At 33.6% G+C, this 25,243-nt stretch overlaps 5 protein-coding genes across 5 annotated transcripts; 3 read left to right on the top strand and 2 right to left on the bottom strand.

Moving 5' to 3' along the window:
* Window positions 1–609: 609 nt before the first annotated feature.
* On the bottom strand, window positions 610–2,497 carry LOC136409935 (ras-related protein Rab-37-like). Its single transcript, XM_066391795.1, has 6 exons — window positions 1,932–2,497; window positions 1,769–1,879; window positions 1,604–1,712; window positions 1,437–1,547; window positions 1,024–1,165; window positions 610–963 (listed from the first exon to the last, which is right to left on the bottom strand). Exons 1-6 carry the CDS (start codon window positions 2,124–2,126, stop codon window positions 840–842), a joined length of 792 nt encoding a protein of 263 aa, XP_066247892.1. The 5' UTR covers window positions 2,127–2,497; the 3' UTR covers window positions 610–839.
* A 2,169-nt stretch (window positions 2,498–4,666) lies between these two features.
* Window positions 4,667–7,041, top strand: Hpd (4-hydroxyphenylpyruvate dioxygenase). The gene is made up of 11 exons (XM_066391906.1): window positions 4,667–4,729; window positions 4,789–4,815; window positions 4,881–4,943; window positions 4,996–5,100; window positions 5,157–5,282; window positions 5,345–5,434; window positions 5,741–5,841; window positions 5,901–6,093; window positions 6,152–6,271; window positions 6,326–6,565; window positions 6,687–7,041. Exons 1-11 carry the CDS (start codon window positions 4,727–4,729, stop codon window positions 6,759–6,761), a joined length of 1,143 nt encoding a protein of 380 aa, XP_066248003.1. The 5' UTR covers window positions 4,667–4,726; the 3' UTR covers window positions 6,762–7,041.
* A 3,629-nt stretch (window positions 7,042–10,670) lies between these two features.
* LOC136409934 (aldo-keto reductase family 1 member B1-like) lies at window positions 10,671–12,089 on the top strand. Its single transcript, XM_066391794.1, has 6 exons — window positions 10,671–10,825; window positions 10,878–11,077; window positions 11,130–11,280; window positions 11,336–11,583; window positions 11,639–11,899; window positions 11,960–12,089. Exons 1-6 carry the CDS (start codon window positions 10,757–10,759, stop codon window positions 11,994–11,996), a joined length of 966 nt encoding a protein of 321 aa, XP_066247891.1. The 5' UTR covers window positions 10,671–10,756; the 3' UTR covers window positions 11,997–12,089.
* An 813-nt stretch (window positions 12,090–12,902) lies between these two features.
* On the bottom strand, window positions 12,903–13,943 carry LOC136409999 (glutathione S-transferase-like). Its single transcript, XM_066391890.1, has 5 exons — window positions 13,824–13,943; window positions 13,614–13,761; window positions 13,382–13,549; window positions 13,198–13,328; window positions 12,903–13,143 (listed from the first exon to the last, which is right to left on the bottom strand). The coding sequence occupies exons 2-5, from the start codon at window positions 13,747–13,749 to the stop codon at window positions 12,958–12,960; spliced, it is 621 nt and encodes a 206-aa protein (XP_066247987.1). The 5' UTR covers window positions 13,750–13,761; window positions 13,824–13,943; the 3' UTR covers window positions 12,903–12,957.
* A 1,435-nt stretch (window positions 13,944–15,378) lies between these two features.
* LOC136409998 (carbonic anhydrase-related protein 10-like) lies at window positions 15,379–24,608 on the top strand. The gene is made up of 10 exons (XM_066391889.1): window positions 15,379–15,406; window positions 15,473–15,617; window positions 19,238–19,288; window positions 20,039–20,175; window positions 20,847–21,038; window positions 22,880–22,975; window positions 23,023–23,089; window positions 23,142–23,296; window positions 23,614–23,736; window positions 24,487–24,608. The coding sequence occupies exons 2-10, from the start codon at window positions 15,563–15,565 to the stop codon at window positions 24,553–24,555; spliced, it is 945 nt and encodes a 314-aa protein (XP_066247986.1). The 5' UTR covers window positions 15,379–15,406; window positions 15,473–15,562; the 3' UTR covers window positions 24,556–24,608.
* Window positions 24,609–25,243: the final 635 nt, after the last annotated feature.

Raw genomic sequence — 25,243 nt, 5'->3', positions numbered from 1 at the left:
AATAACGCCATTTGTGCAGTTGTCAAGGAAAAAGGGCATCTGAAACGCACCATGCAAGATGTCTAATAATCCTGTATTAGTGGAACCAAAAATAACACGAAGAACCAAAAGGAATAACAAGACATATTAGACCTCTCCGACATTTTATTCTCCAGGGACCGTTTCGGGCCGCTGCAGGATCGGTTTTGGAGTACTTCCGAGATTTTTAGTGGGTAAGCGCTCCGAGGAATTCTACACTATCTGGTTGCCAGAGCATTCTTGGGGCATCTTTAGATTTTCTTCGTGACAAAAAAAATTAGAACACAAAACACGCTCAAAAATGTTTAATTATTCCACTATACTTGTCTCTAAAAACGACATTAAGAACGCTCTATTTCTTTGCCTCTATCGCCTACAGTTACCGAGATTTCCTATGTAAACATGGAAAACTGCCCACCTCATTTGAGTTCCCTGTTAGAATCTATCAACGAGTTTATGTTAAAGAAAAAATTGCCCCAATTGGATTAAAAGTTATTAGAATATCCGACGATAAATTCAGATATTAAAGCGAAATGTAAAACACTGCAATGGCATGCCACGAAAGTAAATTCAAAATTAAGGGTATGTGCGTTTTAATTGCCGATTTCGCATTTATTTGCTCGTAATATAACATTTTAAGTGTTTATTTATATTCTAGTTTCGATAATAAATGTCTGATAAATATTTATTGGCTTTGTCAACATTTACAAAAGAAATTTCCGCTAATAAAGTCATTTTCCACAATATATGATATAGTCCAGTAAAATTCATAAGGGCTTCATAGTAAAGGCAGTCTGCTGGGTATTATCTCTCGTTGAGGGTTATGTAGAGCAGGGTGGACACTGCTGTTCCGTTGATGAATGTTCACTTTGTGCCCTCACGTAGTCTTGTACATTAAACTTATTCGGATCCTTATTGTCGCCATTATGCCGGTTTTTCAATTCCCTAAAAAAACATAACGCGGTTTAGATTATCTCCGATAAAATAAGATGTTTCCAAGCTCACTTGGCAATAGCATGAAAAGCTAATTCAACATTTTGCCCATTTTTCGCAGACGTTTCAACAAAAGTGACTTTATATTCTCTAGCTAATCGCTCTCCTTCTTCACGTCTTATTGCTCTGTCGCTGCCACAATCGGCTTTATTGCCTAGAAATAAAGAAATTTATAAATTAGACGGAAATTAAGCTAAGTCACCTGAGAAAACAACAATGAATGTAAGAAGTTATAGAACCAATCAACATGCTTATTCAAAATTATTCAAGGCTATTGCGGTCGTTTTAGAGCCGAGACTAGACTTGCAGGTTTTAAAATTTGCATAAATCGCGCATTACATTACAGAAAAAATATTGTTGTTGCAGACCCGATTTAACTATCACTTAACTTTTAAGCAAATTGGTGAATTTTTGCAGCTACCCACCTATTAACATAATTACGACGTCATCTTGGGCATATTCCCTTATTTCCCCTAGCCAAGCTCTTATGTTGTCATAACTCTTTTTGTTCGTTACGTCATAAAGTAACAGCAAGGCTGAGAAAAAAGTGTTTTTTTATATCAAGAAACATCCAGAATGTCACCAAACTTACCGTGTGCGTCTCTATAGTAAGCGTGAGTCACGCATCTGAACCTCTCCTGGCCTGCAGTGTCCCATATTTGCAACTTGACTTTGGTGTCATCTACTTGCACTTGTTTAGTCTGGAAAATCAAAGTTTCTCTGCCAATTACGTCCTTGTAGTGAAAATATTACTTACAGTAAACCCAATACCGACTGTAGCTGAGAACTTGCTGGGCTCAAATCGACCAGTATCAAACTTCACTAAAAGACTGGTTTTGCCTACTCCACTGTCCCCCAAAAGAATTGTCTGCAAAATTCAATAAATTATAGGGTTTTATGGCACTAAATATGTTAAGGACCTTATGAATGGGTACATCAATATCTTCTAAAACATTGGTCCTGCATAAGGTTAAGACCTCAGGTGGGGGTTGGTAGTCTCTATATCCTGTTGGAGAGTGTCTGTCCAAGTTGTTTTCAGTAATTTCCAGTTTGGAATGGTCTTCTTGGGCCTCAAATACGTCATCTTCCATGGAATCATCTATTGCAGCTGACATTATTACTACTCTTATCGCCTTCTGGAATTATCTTCTCGGTGAGTGTGCAAGAACAAAGCGGCACTGGCCTGCACGTTCCTTAGAAAGCCCTCCCATTGATTGCCTCGTGAATGTCAGAGAAAACATATGTTAATAACACTGACCTTTCCACCATCCTATCTCACTCCCAAGCAGGTCTTGTCCATATCCTCTCGTTACAATTAACTCCACTTTGGAGTTATGAACTTATGAGTGATACCAGTTAATTATAATTCCATTCCATATCACTTTGCTGGATCTCTATTGATAAAAAGATAACATGACGCTCTCGTCAGCAACTGGTGTTTACGGACTTAAACACAAACGGAGAGGGCGTGGGATTTGGGTCAGGATAGGAAAAGAGCGAGAAAGCTTAGGAGTGGTTAATTAGCTCGAGTGAGATGACGTACTGGATCAATACACTGGCTCTAGATATCCAATGGAGAATGGGAAAGGAACTGCGTAGGTAGCTTTCCTTAATATGTAGCTCTTTGATTTTTAATTTTTTTACTTACATGAAATTATAATGGAATTTCCAATTTCTGTTTTCACAGATCTTGTTCCTTCTCAGTGTTGTATAGTTTATTGAAGAGTTTTGAGGGATGCGAATCCTTCAGGAATAGCTATTCAAGTTCACTAAAAACATTTCGTTTTGGCATGTTTGTGCTTAATCTACTTTAATTTTGATCTTAGACATAAACAAACGCTCAATGAAATTCAGAATTCTTTGTGGGATTATATCATAAGGAATCGTCTACATCAGACGGCAGTGAATGTTAACAGACTATATATTTTTAACTAAGCATAGATCTGCAATATTTTGTAAATATTGCATCAGCGATATATGATTCCATGGATGAATGAAATAGTCTTAAGAATGGTGTGCTATAATACTTTTACCTACTACAGATAGTGTTATGTAGATGATGTAATATGTGGGAATTGTTAAAAGAATCATTGACCCATTTTCCTTGAGTTAAACTACAAATTAGAATTGAGGGAAGATCAAAATGTAAATTTTAAAATAATTTTGTTTTATTTTATTAAGTTGCTGGAAGAGTTGAGTAAAAATTTTTTAAAGAATTTTAATAATGTTTTTAATATATTTTTTTCTTAATATCAAGTTGTAGTATTTTTTATTTTTTGAGTGAGGATTTTTCTTTTCGCACTCAAGATGCTTTTTTTAACATAGAGTGATCCGGGCGTTTACCCACATCATTGATAATGAAGAATCATTTGTTGACATTTCACGAAAGTATCCATAACAACACTAAATTTCACTGATGCTTTTTGATTATAAAACAAAGCACTTGTTTTTAACCCTACTAAGGGGAAATGATACTTTTGTTTATTTTTCTACTTTGGTAGGACTAGGGGCACCTTTTCATATATGGTTAAAAAGCTCTTTTTATTGCTCATTGGACGCCACCAAAATCCAATATAGCAGCCATAAGAAGTAATAAATGTGGATATAATTGCTCGAAATTGAGAAGGGCTGAAAATATTCTGAGAACACCATTCGATTGGCAATTCTCAATAATAAGAACCGACAAACGTAGAATTTACTCAAACGGTTCACTCATAATTTATAATTTTCGATGAAATCGCAATTTTTAGTTTTTTGCTCATATTCTGATAACTACTGTACATATTCTTAATTTTAGAATATTTTCTGAACAAGCACACAAACCTGCTTTTTTTCTAATTTGAGTCACCTTGTATCTTTTCCGGTACCGTAATTCCCATGGAACTCATTTTATTTGGGACACTTCGTATATCTACTATTTTGTGATTATATACCTAATCATAATAAGGTATCTGTTGCCTCGAACTCATTTTTATAATTGTAACAATGCTTAAAAATATTAGTTTTATTATCACCAATAATATGGGAGATACACGGGAAACCCTGCCATAAAAATATTACGATTAAGAACCGTTTGTTAAAATGGAATGGTAAAAATGTAAAAATATAGAATTAGTATCTAAAAAATTTCAATTAGAAGTTTAGTTAAAGTAGATAGGTATATGTGAAAGATGGATAAAATCACGAACTGGAAATTTTTATCTAAATTTAAATTAAAATATTTAAAATAGGTATTAAATTAATTTTTTTTGAAGATCTCTGGTTACTAATCAAATCTTATTCCAATCCTGGTTAACTGAGATATGTTTTAATAAATACAAATTGTTTATTGCCCTTAAAGTTGCAACTCGTTTTCTAGGAATACACGTGCTATCAATAAATTATAAATAATTTTTAAAAAGTAGTACAGCAAAACACTTATGCGTAATATTTCCTTCTCATCTCTTCTGCTGTTGCTAAGCTAAGGAAAGGTGTTACAATATCTCATTAATTAATACATTAATCAATAGTAAACATGTTTAGATACCTTACACAAGTGAGTAGCAGTTTTTCGCATTTGAAATAAATATCTCCGCACAAAATTAGAATAAATCCTTGCATATTAATAAAGAGGTGAAAAACAAGCTGCTTAGGCTGGACCTTTATGAGAACTATATAAGAGCTCCTCGAACTGAAAAAATTCAGTAAACGCGCACCCAAGGAGTACTATGTAGTTATGGTAAGCATGTACAAGCAAAAAGTTTTCTTCTTACAGAACTGTATATTTATTCTTTCTAGACATCTTATATTGATAAAGGGCCTAAGGTAGGTAATTTGGAAGCTATATTCCTGAATCAAATTAACCAATCGTGCCATCTTCCTGTTTTTAGCCCAACAATGGCAGATTTCTTGCCTTTGATTATCTAGAGTTTTTTGTTGGCAATGCAAAACAGGTAAATGTATATCATTAAAAAAAATATGATCATTAAATTAAATAATTTTTAGGCTGCCAGCTACTATGTAACCAGGCTAGGCTTCAAACCTCTAGCCTACAAAGGTTTGGAAACTGGGGAGAGGAAATTTGCTTCGCATGTAGTCCGACAAAATAAGGTAATTGTTTGAATGACGATTTAAATTTTATAAATTATTTTTTATTGCTTTTTCAGATAACATTCGTTTTTACTTCAGCATATGAAGGGACACAATGGGAGTTCAACGATCATTTGACCAAACACGGAGATGGGGTCAGGAGCATTGCTTTCACAGTGGAAAATTTGGATGGTATTATTAAAGTAAGAATTTTTATCTCATCTATAGCTTTTATGTGTAATTAGACTTATTTAAATATTTCTAGCATGCTGAGGCAAAAGGTGCTAAAATCGTCAAAAACATATGGACCGAATCTGATTTTAATGGGGAGGTGCGATTTGCCACTATAAAAACGGTAAGCAATGTTTTAATTTATTATTTGCCCAAAAATCTGCTTTAAAAAAATTTATCCAACGAAAATTCTTTTGTCAAAAAAGTGGTTAAATTTCTCAGTATCTTCTTTCATCAGATTGGACAAACGTTCTTCTGACGGGAATCTTTTGGTTCTTTTCTCTCGAAGTGTAATTAATCGTTCAGAAATCTTAATTTAAGCCAAATATTTTTCATATTGCTCCTCTCATCTCCTCTACTCATTATATCATTCTTAAAATTTCAATGTTTAAATTGCACTCCACCTTACAATTTCCTGTTTTCTTGACAGTTTGGAGATACAATGCATACATTCGTCGACCGATCTTTCTACCAAGGACCTTTCCTACCAGGCTTTATTTCAGTACCTGAAGACGTTCTATTGGAAAAATTGTGTGTTAAATGGGTTAAGTGATTTGAACAATACTTGTAATTAGATTTTTTCTGCTCAGGCCACCTGGTCAGTTAGACTTCATCGACCACGTAGTAGGCAATCAAGGAGATGGCGAAATGCAGTCTGTAATTAAATGGTATGAAAACATTCTGCAGTTCCATAGGTTTTGGTCTGTAGACGATTCCCAACTTCATACAGAGTATTCGGCATTGAGAAGTACTGTCATGGCCAATTGGGAGGAAAATGTGAAGGTAGATACATACAAACAGCGAATCAACGTGATGAATATCATTATAATTTTGGTTATAGATCCCAATAAACGAGCCCGCCCCGGGGAAAAAGAAAAGCCAAATTCAAGAATACGTGGACTATTACGGAGGAGCAGGTGTTCAACATATTGCACTAAATACTCAAGATATTATATCTTCGGTAATACAATGTTTCTACATCTATAAGAACTATCTAACAAAGGGTTTGATATAGGTCAAACATTTGAAGTCTCGTGGGGTTGAATTTCTTGAAGTTCCCTCTTCGTATTATGAAATCTTACGGACAAATCTGAGCAAGAGTAAGGTGAGGATTGAAGAGGAGCTAAAAGTTTTAGAAGAGCTGAAGATACTAATTGATTATGACGAAAATGGTTATTTACTGCAAATCTTCACGAAAAACATGCAGGATCGTCCAACGCTTTTTATTGAGGTTATTCAAAGAAGAAACCACAATGTAAGTTTATTTTGGGGAATATCCATTCATCTGTATATGTATTGTGTTGCGGTCTTAGGTTTTGGTGTTTCATCACGTTTATCTCAGACGATTTAAAGTTGATTTAAGAATTTTTTTGCAGGGCTTTGGAGCTGGCAACTTTAAAGCCCTATTTGAGGCTATTGAGATGGAACAAGAAAAGCGAGGAAACTTATAAAATGCGTTTAGTAGTTTAGGATATTATATAGCGATAAATATGATTTCATATCTTGTTTAATTTTTACTTAATCTTACATACTAATGTGCTCTTTATATTGTTAGATATTTAAGGTACAACAATTTATATCACCAACAAATCTTTATGTCAGTCTAGGTAGAACGAAATGTTAGGTAGTTTTAAAATATAAGTTGAAGTAACCATTTAATTATTATAGTCAAGAGAATATACTCATATATATATCAGTTGCATTTATAAAGGAATATATTAGATCTAGGCACATTGTGGTTTTTCTGACTTACTATTCTTCCTTATGGCATAAACATGAGGGCTCTTTAAAAATGATGGGTATACAGGACGTCATAGAAATAATAGTACAAATGAATATTGGGTGCTAGAAGGTAAAAAGTAAGCCAATTCAGCTAAACTTGCCTTATCCAAAAACTACTTGTTTTTATTCTACAAGGTGTCAAAGTATTTGTTTTATTGCAGTAACTTACAAGCAGTTTTGTGTGGATATTACTTTCATAATCTCCCCTCCAGGTAAAATAATAAATAACTTTTGGTTCAGTAAAAAATTATACTTTCTGCCAGATTATTAGCATGAAATATCCACTTTATACTTCCAGATATAGTATCTTAAGGAACTTGAACAAATTGAGATTAATAATGCCAGTCTGCATCACAATCAGGACACTTCTGTAGACATCCTCTGAGGATCATATTATCAATCATTTCAAGAGGGGATCAATCCATTCGTACACGAGAAAACAAAATGGAATATCGCATGTATCTGATGACAAACATTCTGGTAATTGTCCTGGGAAGGCTTGAAGAAATATGAGGTCAGCTTAGTACCTTAAACACCCTATTAGTGTTATATTTGCGAAATATCGTCAACTTTGTTGATAATTACTGCCTAGAAATATAATTTCTAAGTGTTTTAATTACAATGCAGTTATAAATAACGCAATAACAACAATCCTCAGGTTAAAATCAAAACAAATATTTTTAAGGTTATGATGATACGAACGAGAGAGACATCTGGGAAACTGTTCTCAATATTATTATTCTGTCTCTCTCCGAGTCGTACAACTTCGAATCCCTAGATAAAGATAAATATATGAAGTTTGTTCGGCTCCAAGGACCAATCCGGTATTATCCCTATTGACAGCCTTCCTAGATTTGCAGCCGATATTTTCGTATTCTGTCTTACTTACGGAGATCCACTACCCGTTTGTCTTCAGAGCTTTCTCTTTATTAAGTAAAACATCCCCTTTAAGAGGCGCTAAAACACATCACACTGGAATGTATGGAATGCAGATATATCCGGTTTTGCGGAAGGTCTTCGTCCTTGACCTAGAATTGGCATTCGCAGCGGAATGTTTTCAAGGCCGATACAACCGGTTCTTGGAATTTATATTACGATTTTCGGTAGCACCATTTTCTTTTCTTTATTAAAGCGATGGGTGCATTTTAGCATTAAAGGGACTTTATAAACAGCTTTTAATTATTTTTTCAGATAATTAAAAAAGATAGATATTTGAAACCTTATATCATTGGAATCAGCTTAAAGATAGCCAGCTATATAATGGCGATTCATTCTCCAATGAATCGCAAGGCGTTATGATGAGTTGAGCGATTATTACCGGGTCACTTGCTGATATCAGATAGGCGTTTCTTCTTTTTTTAATTTACGTCCACATTTGATGTAGTTCTTAATAAAAATATGAATTTTAATAACCTTTTTACTTGAGACATTCCATTGTTTGCCATTTCCACAAACCAGATTAATGTTTTATCTAAAATTTGGCTTAAAATTTTATATAAAAAAAATTGAAAAACCATTCTTTTTCTCATAGTTAAAGTTCATTTCTCTCTTTTTTTTATTTACAAATTACATATAAATTTTAAGTCCACAAATGTGATGAAACCATCCACTTGCCTTACCTTAGTTCAAGCTTTTCTTTACGTTATTTCGTAACGCTTTCCCTGCCTAGATACTTTGTAATACGTGACTTGCAAATATTTTATAAGTGCCACTTACAAAATAAATTCAAAGCTTCCTAACTAAGCTAAAAATTACATGTATAGACAGCGCCTGCTACTTTCCATAATGCAATTGCATCTTTAAGGAAATATTTTTGCAGTTCGGAAAATTTTCGGTTGTGATTTTACTCAATATGTTTTTCAGAGGATTAATAGTGCGTTAATCAATCAGATACACTAATTTTAGAAAATAAAGGCATGTTCTTCATATATGTAGAAAAGACATTTCATTTTGTTTACTTTATTAACTATGCTTTAATAAGTGTGAACGGCATTCATTTTTTTTAGTATTCTAAGAAAAACTTTCATATTGTTTACTAGTTGTTTATTCAGAAACGCAGATAATTAATTTAAGAAAATAAACGCTCACGTGACATAATTGCTCTTTGGGGGCTAATGTGCCACTTGCATTCTCATGAATTTCTTAAATTTAATTTCAATATAGATCACATAGCGACCTGAGACAAAATGTAGCGAAAGGGATAGTAGGGGGACAAATGTCGTTATTTACCTCGGCGGAATTATTTTCGTAGGACAATAAAATATTAAACGAAAGTACATATACAGTACAAATACTATTATTAATAATATAATAATATTAGAATAGAATAATATGCTCTGAAGGTTTTATGAAATAAAATAATTGAACTAATTGGAATTAACCTGTTTCTGAAATCAGAAAATGTATTGACAGACCAGAATTAACTTATTACCCTAGCAATTAAAAGCTAGAACAGAGAAGAATTCAAAATGTTTCGTAAACAGAATAAAAGAAGGTACATGTAAGAATACATCATCAAATTCCGCGGTCCTTATTCCGCAAGATAAAATAAACAAAGTTAAAAATATTAAATTATCTCAAACTTTTCTTTGCCCCTCTAAGAGTTTTTAACATGATTACTTCAAATATGGATGACTGATTTGCTTTTAATCATATTTCAAAATGTTGTGAAACTTCTGAATGATAAGGTGAATTGTTTTGAGATCAATCTCCTCTTTAACATTTAACATATTTTCTCACAGCACTCACCTTAACTTGCGACTTATTTAGAGGGATGTGTCCCTCATGAATTATTATATTTAACGTTCGCACTGCAGTGCAAATGAAAAAAAACACATTATATGGATATTTGAAGCAAGCAAATATCCTTTTTTATATCAGACAACAACCAATCAAAACAATAATAAAAAGATCAAAATTAATTGATGGATAATATCACTATTCGATATTATTACTACATACTGTTAAAAATGACCCCCGTTTTCTCAACTGTTCAGCTTACTGCGACGACACAAACACTTCACAACATGCTCAATTTCTTATGGATTTTCTCGTATTAATTGACAAGCTAGTTGTATTTACACTTTCAAATCTTCTTGATGTTGTTGATAGATTGAAAATGCACTTTAGGTTTTGAGTAACCCCAAACGTAAACATTTAGAAGTGTTAGGTCTGGCCTGCACAGAGGCCATCTTAAAGGACCAAACATCCAATTTATCTCTGCGAATAATTTTCATTCGTAGTCACCCTCCTACCACTATGTGCTGGCCATCCCTCCAATTTAAATCATGTTCGCTGTCTTACTACTCTTTAGTAGTAGTAAGATAGTAATCTTTGAATTAATTACTACTAATAATATAAACTACCAACATTTTTTAGGCGAGGATTACGCTCCAATTCTAAAAAATTTAGAAAATTAGCAATAAAAAATTTTCATTACTACTTTGTACATTCATCCTGACTTGTAATAACTATTTTGGTAAACCAAATTAAAACCCAATTTGCCGAGTCATTCGTAAAAAGTAGTATTTACCTCGTTATCTCAACTCTCGTCGACTGCTGGTTATCTGTTCACTGTAAAACAGCTTCTCGTATGCACTTAACGGTACTATAAATACATAGGTAATGCTTAGCAATTTTCATATTACTACTTCAATAGTCTAGGATGGCAGCTCCAAGCTTAACTTTTAAAAACGGATCTGGTATCCCTGTTGTTGGACTGGGAACGTGGCAAGTAAGTTAAAAAAAAAAAGCACTTCAAATATTTAATAAAACTTTTGTAACAGTGTACCGATAAGAAGGAACTGGAGGCAGCATTGAATGCAGCCTTGGAAAGCGGTTACAGACACATTGACACAGCTTTTGCCTACAGAAACGAGGATGTTATAGGAAATGTAATTAATCAATGGTTTTCTGAAGGGAAATTGAAACGTGAGGATCTCTTTATTACAACTAAGTTGCCTTTGGAAGCTATTGCCCCTGATAAGTACGGAAAGTAAGTAACACACGGTTTTAATATTAAAACACGTAAATTTTAGAGTGGAAGAGTTTTTGAAGAAATCCTTAAAAAGTCTGCAGCTCACCTATGTAGACCTTTATTTAATTCACTTTCCCGTGGGAATCAAAGCTCAAGACAACCCCTCGCTACACCTTGAAACTATACCAACAGACCATTTAGCAGTTTGGAAGGTTACTTTTATACCAACCGCAATAGAAAAAAATAATCTTATTATTTTTATTATAGAAAATGGAAGAGCAAGTTGATGCTGGTCTCACTAAAGCAATCGGCGTCTCCAATTTTAATATTAAGCAAGTAGAACGTATACTTAAGAACTCAAGAATACAGCCTGCTTGTCTGCAAATCGAGAACCACGTTTTCTTGCAACAAACTGAGTTAGTGAAATATTGTCAGGACAACGGAATTGTTGTGGTTGCTTATTCTCCACTGGGAAGTCCTGGAATTGGTGCATTCCATGCTAGGTTCGGTAGTGAGTAAGTAACTAGGTAGTTGAAGGTTTATAAACGTTAATACAAAAGTGCTGTATAGACCGAAAAATGTTCCAAAGATTTTGGAGGACCCCACAATGAAAAGGATAGCAGATAAACATAAGAAGACTCCTGCTCATGTTGCATTGAAGTTCCTATTGCAGAGAAATATTGTGGTAATTCCGAAGAGTGTGACAGAAAGCAGGGTTAAGCAGAACATCAAATTGTTTGATTTTACTTTGGATGATGATGACATAAAGAGTTTGAAGGCTTTGGATGTCGGGGAAGATGCTAGAGTGTGTGACTTCTCCTTCAGTAAATCGTAAGTACTTTATTTGTGCTAAAAGCACTATTCTAAATGTAAATTTTTCTTTAATTTTAGGCTAAGTGCACATCCTGAATGGCCATTTCCTAAGTAATTTCTCATATCGTTAATAGATAAAAACGTGTTTGATGCATTTTAAATGGCATGTTAAAAGAATTGTGAAATAAAGTTTGTATAAAATAGAAAATATTTTTTATTTCATTTTTTGGCTTCAATTAAATAATTTCTATAATTTTCCTTATTTCCCTGTAAGAACTGGATTGTATAATTATAGGTGTATTATTATAATTTAATAATCATCCAATTTGGAAAATACGAGTGGCGTACCCTCTATTCCTCTATAAGAATTAACATGGTAATCCCCTCACACACGTCTATGGTTTTTCAATTTTTCTTTAAATAGAAGAGAAATATACTGTTCGGACTACTATGTAGGCATGCCGAGTTTCAATAAAACATCTTGCGCCATTTTGAGAATATGAAAAAAATATTTTATTTGTCTTAATATTTGACACTCTGTATCTCGGAAACAACTCATTTTAGGACATACATTTATATAATATTTTCGTCTTAGAACAATCCAGAGAATCAGCTCCTTAAATATCGGACCATCCTGTATAATAATGATGTTGACTGTTCTTTTATAATAAATGGTAAAAAATATCCGAATTATAAGGTCTGTAAAGGTTAAAAATGAGTTTTGAGCGAAGTTTCATAAAGAGTAGCGAGTTAAGGAAAAAATAGTAAAATTTCGCTTGAGCGTGTTACGAGACCGTTTTTTGAAAGCTCATGAAAAGTAAAACTTTGATGTACTTCTAATTTCTAATCTAGGGTTGATTATATCGCACGGAAACCGGCAACGGAGCGCTTTTTTAATGATTTAAGGTTAAATCTAAATAATCATCATATAGCACGCTCAGCAGCACATCTTATTGCCATAGACTCCCAGACTTCAAAGGTTATGCAGTGTCATATTATGAGGTTAAAAGAAATTATAAGATGGCGTTTCTTAGGTTTATTTGAACAAAGATGATTAATGAATATACATATGTAAGTTAATGTCGATGTGGTCCCTTGGGTGGTAGATCGCTTTTCGGTCTCTGGGCCAAGTATTGTTTAATCCCAGGTAAATTGTTAATTTTCGCTACGTAGGCGGATAACCCTGGATATGATTTCAGAATTTCTTCGGAAATGGGTTCACTGGAAAGGATTGAGGCGAACGTCAGATCAGCCCATGTAATCTAAATTAGATTTTTAAGGATGCGCTTCTAGAGATAATTTTTATAAAAAATTACCTGGGAACCAGCTAGAAATCCCGATGAGCTCTCAGTCACAATTTTCTCAAACTTATCCAAAAAATAATTCTCTTCCTTCTGGAGATTTTCCACAGCCGCGGGATTTTCTTCTCTGAATTTCCTCATTGTAACTTAAAGGCGATCATTAACCCACAAGACAAATTCATTTCCCAATTATATTTACCCATTCTCATATCATCTAAAGCCCCAACAAGCTCATCAGCTCTGAGGGCTGTTGCCTCGTCCTGCCCTAACAATCCAAATTGTTTTGCCAGGTATCTGGCAATTACGTTGCTTTGAGACACCAACTTGCCTTCAATTTCCAGAACTGGGACTTTACCAAAAGGTGTCTCTATATAAAGTAAGAAATATAACGTGAATCTTAAATTGACTCTAGTCGCTATAAAGTAAATTACTCGATTTTAAAGTGAGCCACTCTTCTCTGCTGATTCTTGAATCTTCGAACTCTTGCCCTGCGAAGGAGAGGATGTATCTAATAGGTTCTGCTCGCCCAGCAGCGTTAAAATAGATCAGCTTGTACTTAGGAGCCATGCTGAGTCGGAGCTATCAAAAACACATACCAAAAATTTGGAGAATGAAGGTACAAATAAATGATCCCTTCTTACCTTTTCTATTGTTAGTACTATGGTTTGTGCTCAGGCGGAGAACGATTAAATAAGTGTTCTGTTTTTTATTACTGAATGAAGTTGTAAAAGCATGTACATCTGTAACATCCCTATCTTATCTAATCTCACTTCGTTACCTATTCATTTCTAAATTGTTGTGTTATAGTAAGGTGATAAAACTGGAATAAACATACTTGTAACTAGGCAATAAACTTTTCACACTCAGTACATATCGTTCACCTACAAATTTTATAATAACAAGAGTAATAACAGTGCTGTTTATAGAAATGCCATCATTATGTTTTGGACCAACGTATTATCATACAAAATAATGTGAATAGATAAGATATGAAGGGTCCCTGAATATGAGTATTATTTACCGGCATTTTGTTGTATATATGCAATAAACTACACTCTTTTTAAAAATAAATTTTTAGTCAAAAGCACTTTCAACTGGCGGATGTACCAAGTTGGTAACGAGAAATTTTCAAATTTTGCTTACCTTTCATTGCGTCGCATTCAACTTTAAATTTACATGATATCACACATGACAAAATATCCTTTCAAATCAAGCCATGAAAAAAACAAAGACGATTTGCTGAAATTTCAATTCGTTCCAAATATTTTCAGACGCACTCAAAAGCTATGAGATTTTAGAAATTTGCACTTTATTAAATTCAACATTGCCCAATTTTCTCTTGTTTAATCAACTCCGTGTCTCTTACCATTTGAATGATCCCCATGTTGTTCAGTCTTATATGTATGGAACACACTGTATACGCAGGTTTATTTTTAAATAATTTCAAATCGTTCTTATTATATTTACGGGTAATATAACAAATACAACCAAAATTAGCAAAAATGAAAAAAGAGTCAATTTCGCTGACCTCTCAAAGGGGCAATTTCAAACTTTGATATTTGGAAAATGGTTAAAAATCAAAATAAACCAAATAATCTTAATTTTCGAGGAATAAAAAATGCAACACTACACAAAGGGTTTCGCATAAAAAAATATTTCCAATTCGCGTTTTTAAGCCACCCTGTATGTTTAAAATTATGGTCAGCCTCTTGCTCGATCTTATAACTTTTGCATTTAAACTTTTCTTTTATCTCTACAAAGTTTTATTTTATCTCCTCGCAGATTTTATGTGACAGATGATTGCTGTAACATAAAATCTGAGACACCTTTATACCTACGTGTGAAATAGTGATAAGAACAATATTTATGCTTTTTTCCCATTTGGGATTGTACTATTACCTACAGGCGCGCTTGGTATTATTTGTGCAAAAACACACTCAAAATCACAATTTCATGATGAATGTAATTATTATTGTTATCGGTCAGTAATTCATTATTTCTGTACCTCAAAATTTTAGCAGCAACAGGTGTTAGCTCAGCCTGTATAAAGAGCGACGAAGCTAACACGAGGTTTAAACGCTAAGTTCACATAGTTTCCAACCTCTTAAAGAGGCGGTTATATTCTTAAGGGTGCACCAAAAGTTTCGTGCTGTTAAGTTTTTGTTAAACCTACGAGATATTGCTTTTGATGATTGTGTCTTAAGTTGGAATAATTTTTTTTAAGGTGAGTCAAAGGTACTTTATATAAAAAAAATTTAGGAATTTTATGTATAAAATTGCCGATTTGTAGGGAGCATGATAAAAATGAATTTAAGGAATTTGTGGATTGACCAAAACGCAGAAAAATGTCATTGGGCAGTTTTTGAAATATTTCCATAAAATGTGCGTCTTAACGTTTTGGGAGTTTTGGTTAATTTGCTTCTTGCACAGCCATGGTAAGTTCTAAAAGAAACAATTGTAGAAAAGTAAAAAGGTAGAACTTGTTTCCATATCGATTTTGTATGTAACATTTAATGCAATTTTGAAACAATTCGCTAAAAAATGTTGTATCTCTTTTCTACATAATGTTAATTCAGCCAGTGGACAAATAATAGTTTTACAGAAAAATATGTTCATTCCGAAATCGGCCAGATTAAGGTATAAAATACATGATATCTCATAAATACTATATATTACCGAATTTATAGTATAATTATAGTATGACCTTTTAGAGCGCCCGCAGACTAAGCAACTTTTTGTCGGACGATAGTTTTATCGGAATCGGAACGCGCACTTTTTTGGTTGCATATAAAATGCAGGCGGGAATCTCTGTTATTATTCCCGTAATGGGTTGTAGAAGAAATAATACGTGCACCTCGTAGGAATAGTATATTGTTTTATTAGCAAGTATGAAGTAATAACACCATGAAAAAGTCTGCATCAAGCGAAGAGAGTGGCACAATTCTCTTGAGAGGATTATGCCCAATATATATGCGAAAATCTTTAAAAATTCGCTTTAAATCCGTTATAAGAAGCCATTGTTGTTCACCTTGTAACGCCAAATCCCAGTGCATAAACATGCCACAATTAAATCAATTTTTCTCGACCTTCCAAGGGCTGGTTTGTCTCCTAGTTTACTTCTAGAGGTTCGTCGATTACACATAGTTCACTTCGAGTAGAATTTCTAATTAGACTTCAAATTACTAAATAATTGTCAATAAAATCTATAATGTTATAACATAACAAAACGTAAAATTCGAGACCTACTGAGCCCTAAAATTGTCGGTCCACTAAATACTCTGGGGACAGTTATGCATATGGAAATTTTATTAGATGTATTCTGGAGGAATAGGGGATTATGTCGCTAGAAGTAAAAGTGGATCTTTTTGTACTGAACCAAGAGATTCAAGGCCCAAGTGAATTCTTGACAGAAACTGGGTTAAGCACAACACTTCTACTCTGAGCAACAATTTTTTTCCGAACGAATTATCAATTTATTTGGCACACAATATATAGGATGGTAGGGAAATTATTTTTTTGAGTCCATGCATGCCCTACTCCAAATACTCCTTGTTGAATCCTCTTCAACAAGGTTTAAAATTTATTCTTCGGCTTCAGAACCGACTTCTCGCTCGCGTCGACCTCGTTCTTGATATGTAAGAATTACGCTACTTATATCTAAAAATCTTTGGAAAACTTTCACAAATATTTGTCGAGCTGGAAGTTTTCTTTCTGAATAACGATTAGCGTAAATGCGCCTAGCTTCTTTGGAATTCTGTAACGCCTCTCCACAAATCAAAAGTATGTCATAATCGCGTAAAAAATACATTTTCACGTGTTTACCTGATATTATTAGGTATTAATTAAGTTTTAAATTGCTTTTAGCAATGTTATTGTCAAGCCATTTTAACTTTCTTTGTTACATGTCAAACAATCAACATCTGTCACGTACATTTTTCAACATTTTATTAAAATTTTAAAGCTTATCACAGCTTTTCGGTTACCAACTTTGGTAATTTTTTTGGAAAAAGCTATTAGGTTTTTGACTCCTGTTATAAGGAACCTTTTCATCCAGATGATGTTCTTAATCATTGATAAAATTTAAGAAAGTCATTTTTCTGTATTATTAAATTTAGGACAAACGAAGCCGACTTAAACCACAGCGAATCCTGTGTCCTGTCCTGTGAATTTTTAAGTCAAATATCAACTTACAAAAACTTATGATAATAGTTATTTTATAGTTATATAGGAAATGTATAGTTTTGCGTGACGAATAGTTTTTAGTAGAAGAAGCGAATGCATTCACGAAGGAGTTTCATACGATCAGGTGATTTTTTTCTAATTTTGCTGCACGATTCCGAAATGGGTGCCGGCGATAAAGAAATCATAAGAAAAAGGCAGGTAGTTGAACATATTCAAGCTATACAGTATATCTGTGGAGCTATAACGGCCATTATTTTTGATGATCTCATTTGTTATGTGTTACGAAATTAAGGTACCAGTTTTTCTGGCAAAATTGGCACTTCAGATGATTTTTTTTTGTACTGAACATCGTATATTCCGGCTATATTAGCAAATTTTCCCATGAAATATCACCGTTTGTTGCATTGGAGTAACAAGTAAAACAACTCCCCACAGCAAAACACGGAACGCTTTACATTCATTTTTGATGAGTTAATTTTTTGGAACACGCCGTGAGAATTGCTCAATACTTTACTAAGTTAGCTTATTCGAAGTTTCGATATAGAAACGGCGAGATACCTTGTAAATAAGAGAAATGTAACTATGATAACAAACGAATAAGGCAAAATATTCTATTCGAATTGTACAGAAAGTTATGGAAACTCCAAAATGAATACCGTATTCAGGCACCCCGCTCAATGCGCACTCAGTGCTGTAATGTACTCAACCTTTTTGGACTATCTTTGTTATGAAGCAGTTAGTATAAACGAGTGCTAAATGACCTCGATTAACATATTTTTTACTAAATTATCACCCACAGTGTCCGTTCTGTGCGGACTGCAAATACTGGACAGGCTCATCTGAATGGCCAGTGTTTGGATTTTCTCGTAAATGTCTGTGTGAATTTGATACGATGAGATTTGGACTGGGACAATGTGGCGAAGAAAACTTGCCTCATTTAAATTTCTAAAAATTTTGTTAAATTTCAATTCGATAGTGATGCTCTATAGGTCAAAAATATGGATTAATCGCCATGATACTCGAAGGATCAAAAGACTCCGGAGGTCTTCATTATTGAATAGCTGTAAATTGAAACTTGTCGAGCAGGAAAACTTTGAGAAGCTTGCGAAATTTTTGCTCTTGCACAGCAAGAAAAACTTCGTCATTGGAAACGCCTTGTGCAGGGCAGTAGCGAAAAGGGCATATTTCTGACCTATCTCCCAGAAAGATTGCAGCATTTAGTAGAAAACTGATAATCTGTAAGGTTGGAAATTCTCGAAAATTTGACTTTAAGGCTACATTGTGACATTCCCGTGAAAAATACCGTGTTCACTGTCATGCACTGTGTGGGTTCGCGTTTACTGTTGACATGCGCGGCGAGCATGCCCAATATTAAAAACAACAAGATATGAGCTGTTTACTTCAATAATGATAATAGTAGAGTTTCAGTTTTAATTTCATTCTTTGCATAGCATATTATTTGATTCAACGAAAAATGGGAAAATCAAACATATAATTTATTATTGATTTGAAATGTAAAATTTATTACGGCTTGCTCTACGAATTTAGATAAAACATATTCGAGTACTAATCTCTTAGTAAATCTTCCAAGAAAATTGATTTAGGCTTAACCAAAGATATCGCATTTCATTGGTTCACACGAAACGTAAACAAACATGGTCTTATGTTATTACTTACAGCGCGGACTTGATGAGATGTTCTGATACTTATTTACTCAGTAGACACTAGTTAATATAATTTGTTGATAATTTTAGACTTATGATTAAATACACCTTCATTCAATACATAATCAACACAAATACAAAATGATCCACCAACTATGCACTTAATCGTCATAATTAAATCAATTGTTTCATACTCAATTTAATTTCAGCTGTTAAAGGTGTAAGCTGGGAAGAATGGTGGACTTACGATGGGATATCCGGTAAGTGGATAAATTTAAGTTTTCAAAACCATGATATTTACAATTTTCACACTTAAGCTGCAACAATGTTTATATTAAGTTCTTCTACTGGTTGCTAAGACCACAACAGAACAAACATTAATTTTGTCTTATGAACCTCATCTCTACAACATCGCTTACTGTTTAACGTTTATTAATTATACAGCTGCTGCAGAAATGAGGCTAAAATGCGAGAGCAAGGGCTAAAAATATATAGTAATAGAGCAGCTCTGAGAACCTGCACTCAGTTAAGCAATAATTAAGCACTTAGAAAGTAATTATTTGCGTTTAACCACTTTTCATATTATACCATATCCATCTGGAGCAGCAGATTTTCTTTCTTCTAATCGAAAGAAAAGTGATGAAACTTTTTCCTCAAACACCACGTCTCCTGACACTGCTGACCCTAGAACTTGTAATCGCAACAGTAATCAAAGGTTTTTCTCGATTCTCGTTCAAAAGTAAACCCATCTAATTAAAGTAAATATTTGCTAGGGCAGCTGCACATGGTGCTTTCGATTCGGACAATGTCCAGAAAACTCAGCGAAAATTCATCCGAAGCAGCCGGTCAAATAGCAATACGCATCTAGAAACTTTAAACATTTGTTCCGGACCTTTGTTGCACTTATGTTTTTCTTTCGTAAAACAAACAACATGTATACTTGCTCGAAACTAACATAGTCCATTGACTTTACAAAAAGGTACAAAATAAATCTAGTGTTGATGTTACAGGTCCGGCTTTTTGGGGGCTCATTAATCCCGAATGGTCTCTGTGCAATAAAGGAAGAAGACAGTCGCCGATTAACTTGCAGGCAGAGAGACTGTTGTTCGATCCGAATTTGAGAATTTTGTTTATAGATAAACATAGAGTAAGTATTGTATGAACCGTTTTTATTTAGTTACAAAGCAGAAGATTAGGTGCATTTTACATTGAATTTGATATATTTTGCATATGTTCCGGATAGGTCCCAAAGATGGAAGAACAATACTAAAGACTAAACATAAAAAGATCAAACACTAAACAATATAAATTCATTACGAAATCAGACAGTGAAACTTCTACATTGTCCTTTGCTAATTACAAAGAATCATTTTTATCTCATTGGCTACCTTGTAGTGCTGAACAGGAGTCTTCTGATCGAACAAACAGGAGGTACCTGGGCAAATCATTATCTTTTTTAATGATAAAATGTACGCAAAAAAACGAAATCGAAGCAATTGCAGTGATTTCTCACTGCCATATGATATAGCTAGCATTCTATCAAATACGCATTGTAAATGAATCAAAAAAAGAAAATTTTTGTAGATTTCTTCAAATTCAAATGACATCTTTGGGTGACTATGGAGAAATTGCCCAATTGGTAGAATGTATGTCTAATTTACCTAGGCGTAACTTTTATAATTTATATAGTACATTTTTAGATTTTTTTTTGTATTACATCTAGTATCTATAAGATTCAAGTTGGGGATCGTACATTTTTGACACAATGAGCAAAGAACTCGTAAATTGAAAAAATCTAATTTTATTGTTTCTTTGCAGATTAGCGGAACAATCACAAATACAGGCCACAGCGTTATTTTTACAGTCTTCAATGAACCAAATGAGCGTATTAATATCACTGGCGGACCCTTGTCCTATCGATACCAATTCCATGAAATCCACATTCATTACGGTCTGCACGACCAATTTGGCAGTGAACATAACATCAACGGACACGCGTTTCCTGCTGAGGTAAGTAATATTAAAAAAAAAAAAGAAATTCTTGGAAAGGAGTACTTTCGAAAAACTCAAATTTTAGAGGCATTGTTCACCGTAAACTGAATTATATAAAAATCTAAGCTTTATGAAAAATTCTTGTGAACTTGATTTTCACATTCCCATTTAAACCAAATCCAACATAATCTCAATATTAAGTAAACAACAACATAAATTACTATTTTAATATTTTAAATTTTAATTAATATTTTAAATACATTTTTCTTATAAGATTTAGCTTAAGTAAATGAACTTTATGGCTGGAATAATAATTAAGTCCATTGAGCGTCCAAGTAAAACGCCCTTGTACATTGAAACAAGGAAATATTAATTCGTTGAATAATCTGCGTGAAGTGATAACCTGTTAGCATATAAGTGTATCGTGTATCATATAAACCAAAACAGCCTACACCTGTCGTTTCCCAATTTAGAAATCATCAGTATATACGAGAATGTTCAAAAATTTTTTCTGCTAATGAATATGAATTCATTATTCCAATACTAAATGTATGACATGGGTCAGAGAAACATGAAAATGCACTATACGCAATAAATTAAACAGAATAGTTAAAATAAAAGTTAGTAATAGACACACGAGTGCATAAATTAAGGGGAAAACGCCTCTGGGAATAATGGACAAACGAAGTTATTGGTTGAGGTCTGAATTGTCACAGCAAGGTTCGAATCGAATTTATAATCCATTACAATGTCCGTAACTATCCATTGAGATCTGTTATCGCTTATTGGAAATGCAAATTAGTTTATGTTAACTCTGGTCACAATTATGCATCCATGATCCACAGTGCAATTAGAAGTTTTTTCGTTGACTGAGCACTGGCAAATTCCTTTAAAACTATTAATCAACGACTATTTTAGGTAAGTGCTTGAATAAAAAAACGTAGGTTTTCCACTTATCTGTTATAGATACTGTGGCCAAAGTGATCTTCTGGATTACCAAAATACCTAGGGTATCTGTAGCCCCTATGACTCCCATTACAGGAACTAGAAAGCAGAAAGAAATTTCTTGTTATATCGGAACCTCTAGGCATATTGAGTGACAAACTCATAGTATATCGTGTAACTATGAGATAGGTACAGTTTGAGAGCCATACGTCAAGAGTCATGGTGGACCACTGAAATAACGGTAGAATCGTAAAGTCGCAGATGTTTTCTCATTTTACAATAAATACATTAATTTGTTGCATTAAATTTTCCGGTTTTTTCAGAATCTAGAAAGTAGATTATCCCTGTTGCGAATGTGTTAGTTTACTTCTATTTTTCCATTCCATTTAGAAACCGCACTAAATAACTTATGCGCTCTCTTAACTCATAGTGATAAATTACCTAATGTTACGAAAACAAAATTCCCAATTTTCCCAAGGGAAACTTTAATAAAATATCACGCTTGCGGAGAGAGAGATAAAAACTAATTTCCCAAATTAATCCGACTAGATAATAAGAAATACGGTTTTCTCGAGGCAACAAACTTTCGAACCAACTTAAAATCTCCTCGGGAATTTTGGAATTATCAATGAGAATAATTAGTTTTCGCGCGGATTTGATAAATGGGCTTAATATTCGCTAATCATATTTCACTTTAAAAACTTAAATGCCCCGGAAACGGCTGTAGACTTGAGGGCATAATCCCTTTTATGTAATTCCTCCCTAATTCCGCGGGAATTTTAAACATGCACAGATTTGAAAATCGCACATAAATTAGAAGGAAAATTTCAATCTTGACGGTCTTTATAATGTAAACTTATTTTTATGAGTCCGTAATCACTTGGGAAGAACTTACGGAAGTTTTCCGGTTACAGATTCAAATCTTCGGCTTTAACTCGCAACTTTACGCAAATTTCTCGGAGGCTCAACGAAAAGCTCAGGGGATTGTGGTCGTCTCGTTGCTGCTACAGGTAACATTTAAAAACATTTTATTCAAGAAACTATTCCAGTGTTTTAGTTGGGAGATCTGTCGAATCCAGAATTGAGGCACATAACTGATCAAGTCGACAATATAAGATTTGGGGGTAAGATGTGTAGGTACCACGTTTAAAGAGACTGTGATAAGAAATTCTACAGGAGATGAAGCCCACGTAAAACGTTTGTCAATCAGGGGACTTCTTCCTGAAACTGATTTTTATATGACTTACGATGGTTCCACTACTATGCCATCATGTGACGAAACTGTGACTTGGATTATATTAAATAAACCTATTTATATAACCAAACAGCAGGTAGGTTATTTAAGGCCGAATTATTAATGTGTTGACAACTTTAATTCAAGCTTTCAAGCCCCTATTTCACAATTTTCATAGAAATCGGGAAATAGAGGTTTAGCATTAGTCTCGGTATTTATTGAAACTACTTGATGTTAAAGTTTTAACGTGAGCTTTTTGATTAATTATTAATATCAAAATACCAGTGCTAATGGTCATATGTGACGACTCTAAATTAAATTCAGATTTAATTCAAATTAACCAAGAGCGCATTGAAATGCAATATCTCATTACGTACAAAGCTTTAACTTCACAGAACTTTCTTTGGATTTCAGATGTATGGATTGAGGCGCCTAATGCAAGGAGAATCAAGACACCCAAAAGCGCCTTTGGGGAATAATTTTCGACCTCCGCAGCCTTTATACCACAGATCCGTGAGGACAAATATTGATTTGAACGTAAGGGGTAATATTTTTTTCACTAGATTAGAGTTTTAGTATGTGTCTCAGCGTGAACTGCTTGCGTATCAGGAATTGGAACTCAACTGCTGGATGACGAGGCATAATTTATTAGCAATACAAAAAAGAGAAAAAAAAGTACAATTTAAGCTCATTACAAGTATGCTACTCGGCGATCGTGCGATTTTTACTCGATTTCAACTGAGTACAATCTAAGTAACATAATATCAAAATTTATCGAAATGGCATTCCACTGCAAACAAAAATAAATAATAAAAATATTCATATTCTACATAGAAGTTTCTTTTCGAGGGCCGAGGAAATTTATTAGATTGATATACATTTGTTCGGAGATTAATGCATCTTTCCTTTTGATGGTAAATTAATTTATCAGTGGTTAAAAATAAAATAGTATATTTTTCTCGAAGAGAATTTTCATTACTCTCTCGAGACATTATTTATCTCGAAGCTACGCGTCTCAATCATGATCTCTCGACACTAATGAAACGTTTCCCGTCTTGAATTGTAATATACTATCTCTGCGATAACCCGAAAATTAACGATTACCTCAAAATTTTTACCAATGAACAATACCAAGAGTTCCATAAAACTAAACATTTCCCAACTATTTAATTGGAACAAGAGCTATATTCTTGCAATATTGGCACATAATATATTCACATTGCTGCACATTATAATCTAAAAGTTTTAATTTCCTACCAACTAAAATAATACGTTTTCGTGTTTCAGACAAGGAAACATTGTCCCACTACAGAAAAATCTCTTCACTACATAGCTAACAGCTGGAAAAATCGCTAAAGCTCTGTAAAAAAATTAATTTTAAATGAGGACTTTTATGCATTAACATTCACGATTTGGAAGTTTTTTTTGTGTTTAGCACATATCTCAAGTAAACTAATTTGCATAGAAAAATATTTTGTAAATTATTGAAAGCGAAGTGCTATTTATTAAAATAAAATAGGCTGCGATTCTATAAAGCGAGAATATCGCTTCTCCTATCAGATTCTAATTGAACGTTCCTCCGCTTTTTATTACTTCTAAACTTTAATTTATTCCTTTTTTGAGTAGTAAAATGCTACATTTCTTTTCTTTTATTAAACTGTTCTAAAGTATTAGATCTACGGACGGTTTCTTTCTATGTAGCTAGGTACGTGTTTATGTATACTACATCACGCAAAAAATAAAACGCCAAGTAATAATGACTTTATTTAAGTAATTTTGCGTGTGTACATTTCTTAAGTGACTATAAAATAGGATCAGTTTTTCAACCATACTGATTCTTTCGTTTTCACTTTTTGAGTATGCCATTAGAATAACACTTATTGTCATACATTGCCCTTTGAAGAAGTTCCATCGGCTATTTAATATGCCTAGAGCCAAATTTACTGGGTGTTCTGTTTCCTACGTCATGCAGAGCATACTAAAGGATCGAGGTTGAAAGGGCTAGATATGTGTAATATACGGAGGATTGATCTTACATACGTAT

This window comes from Euwallacea similis, chromosome 7 (genome assembly GCF_039881205.1).
Source record: "Euwallacea similis isolate ESF13 chromosome 7, ESF131.1, whole genome shotgun sequence".
NCBI lineage: Eukaryota > Metazoa > Arthropoda > Insecta > Coleoptera > Curculionidae > Euwallacea > Euwallacea similis.
This window is presented reverse-complemented; position numbering and strand designations above follow the sequence as displayed.

Excerpts from the sequence above, each read along its gene's own strand:
- LOC136409934 (XM_066391794.1), top strand. The coding sequence starts at position 10,757 with ATGGCAGCTCCAAGCTTAACTTTTAAAAACGGATCTGGTATCCCTGTT. Across the intron at positions 11,584-11,638 it reads CATGCTAGGTTCGGTAGTGA|ACCGAAAAATGTTCCAAAGA; the intron begins GTAAGTAACTAG and ends AGTGCTGTATAG. Across the intron at positions 11,900-11,959 it reads GACTTCTCCTTCAGTAAATC|GCTAAGTGCACATCCTGAAT; the intron begins GTAAGTACTTTA and ends CTTTAATTTTAG.
- LOC136409998 (XM_066391889.1), top strand. The coding sequence starts at position 15,563 with ATGTGCGTCTTAACGTTTTGGGAGTTTTGGTTAATTTGCTTCTTGCAC. Across the intron at positions 20,176-20,846 it reads TGTTTATAGATAAACATAGA|ATTAGCGGAACAATCACAAA; the intron begins GTAAGTATTGTA and ends GTTTCTTTGCAG. Across the intron at positions 22,976-23,022 it reads TCGTCTCGTTGCTGCTACAG|TTGGGAGATCTGTCGAATCC; the intron begins GTAACATTTAAA and ends CCAGTGTTTTAG.
- Hpd (XM_066391906.1), top strand. Across the intron at positions 5,435-5,740 it reads GATTTGCCACTATAAAAACG|TTTGGAGATACAATGCATAC; the intron begins GTAAGCAATGTT and ends TTTTCTTGACAG. Across the intron at positions 6,094-6,151 it reads ATTGGGAGGAAAATGTGAAG|ATCCCAATAAACGAGCCCGC; the intron begins GTAGATACATAC and ends TTTTGGTTATAG.
- LOC136409935 (XM_066391795.1), bottom strand. The coding sequence starts at position 2,126 with ATGTCAGCTGCAATAGATGATTCCATGGAAGATGACGTATTTGAGGCC. Across the intron at positions 1,548-1,603 it reads TTACTATAGAGACGCACACG|CCTTGCTGTTACTTTATGAC; the intron begins GTAAGTTTGGTG and ends CTTTTTTCTCAG. Across the intron at positions 964-1,023 it reads GCTTTTCATGCTATTGCCAA|GGAATTGAAAAACCGGCATA; the intron begins GTGAGCTTGGAA and ends ATGTTTTTTTAG.
- LOC136409999 (XM_066391890.1), bottom strand. The coding sequence starts at position 13,749 with ATGGCTCCTAAGTACAAGCTGATCTATTTTAACGCTGCTGGGCGAGCA. Across the intron at positions 13,550-13,613 it reads GTGGCTCACTTTAAAATCGA|AGACACCTTTTGGTAAAGTC; the intron begins GTAATTTACTTT and ends TACTTTATATAG. Across the intron at positions 13,144-13,197 it reads GATTTCTAGCTGGTTCCCAG|ATTACATGGGCTGATCTGAC; the intron begins GTAATTTTTTAT and ends AATCTAATTTAG.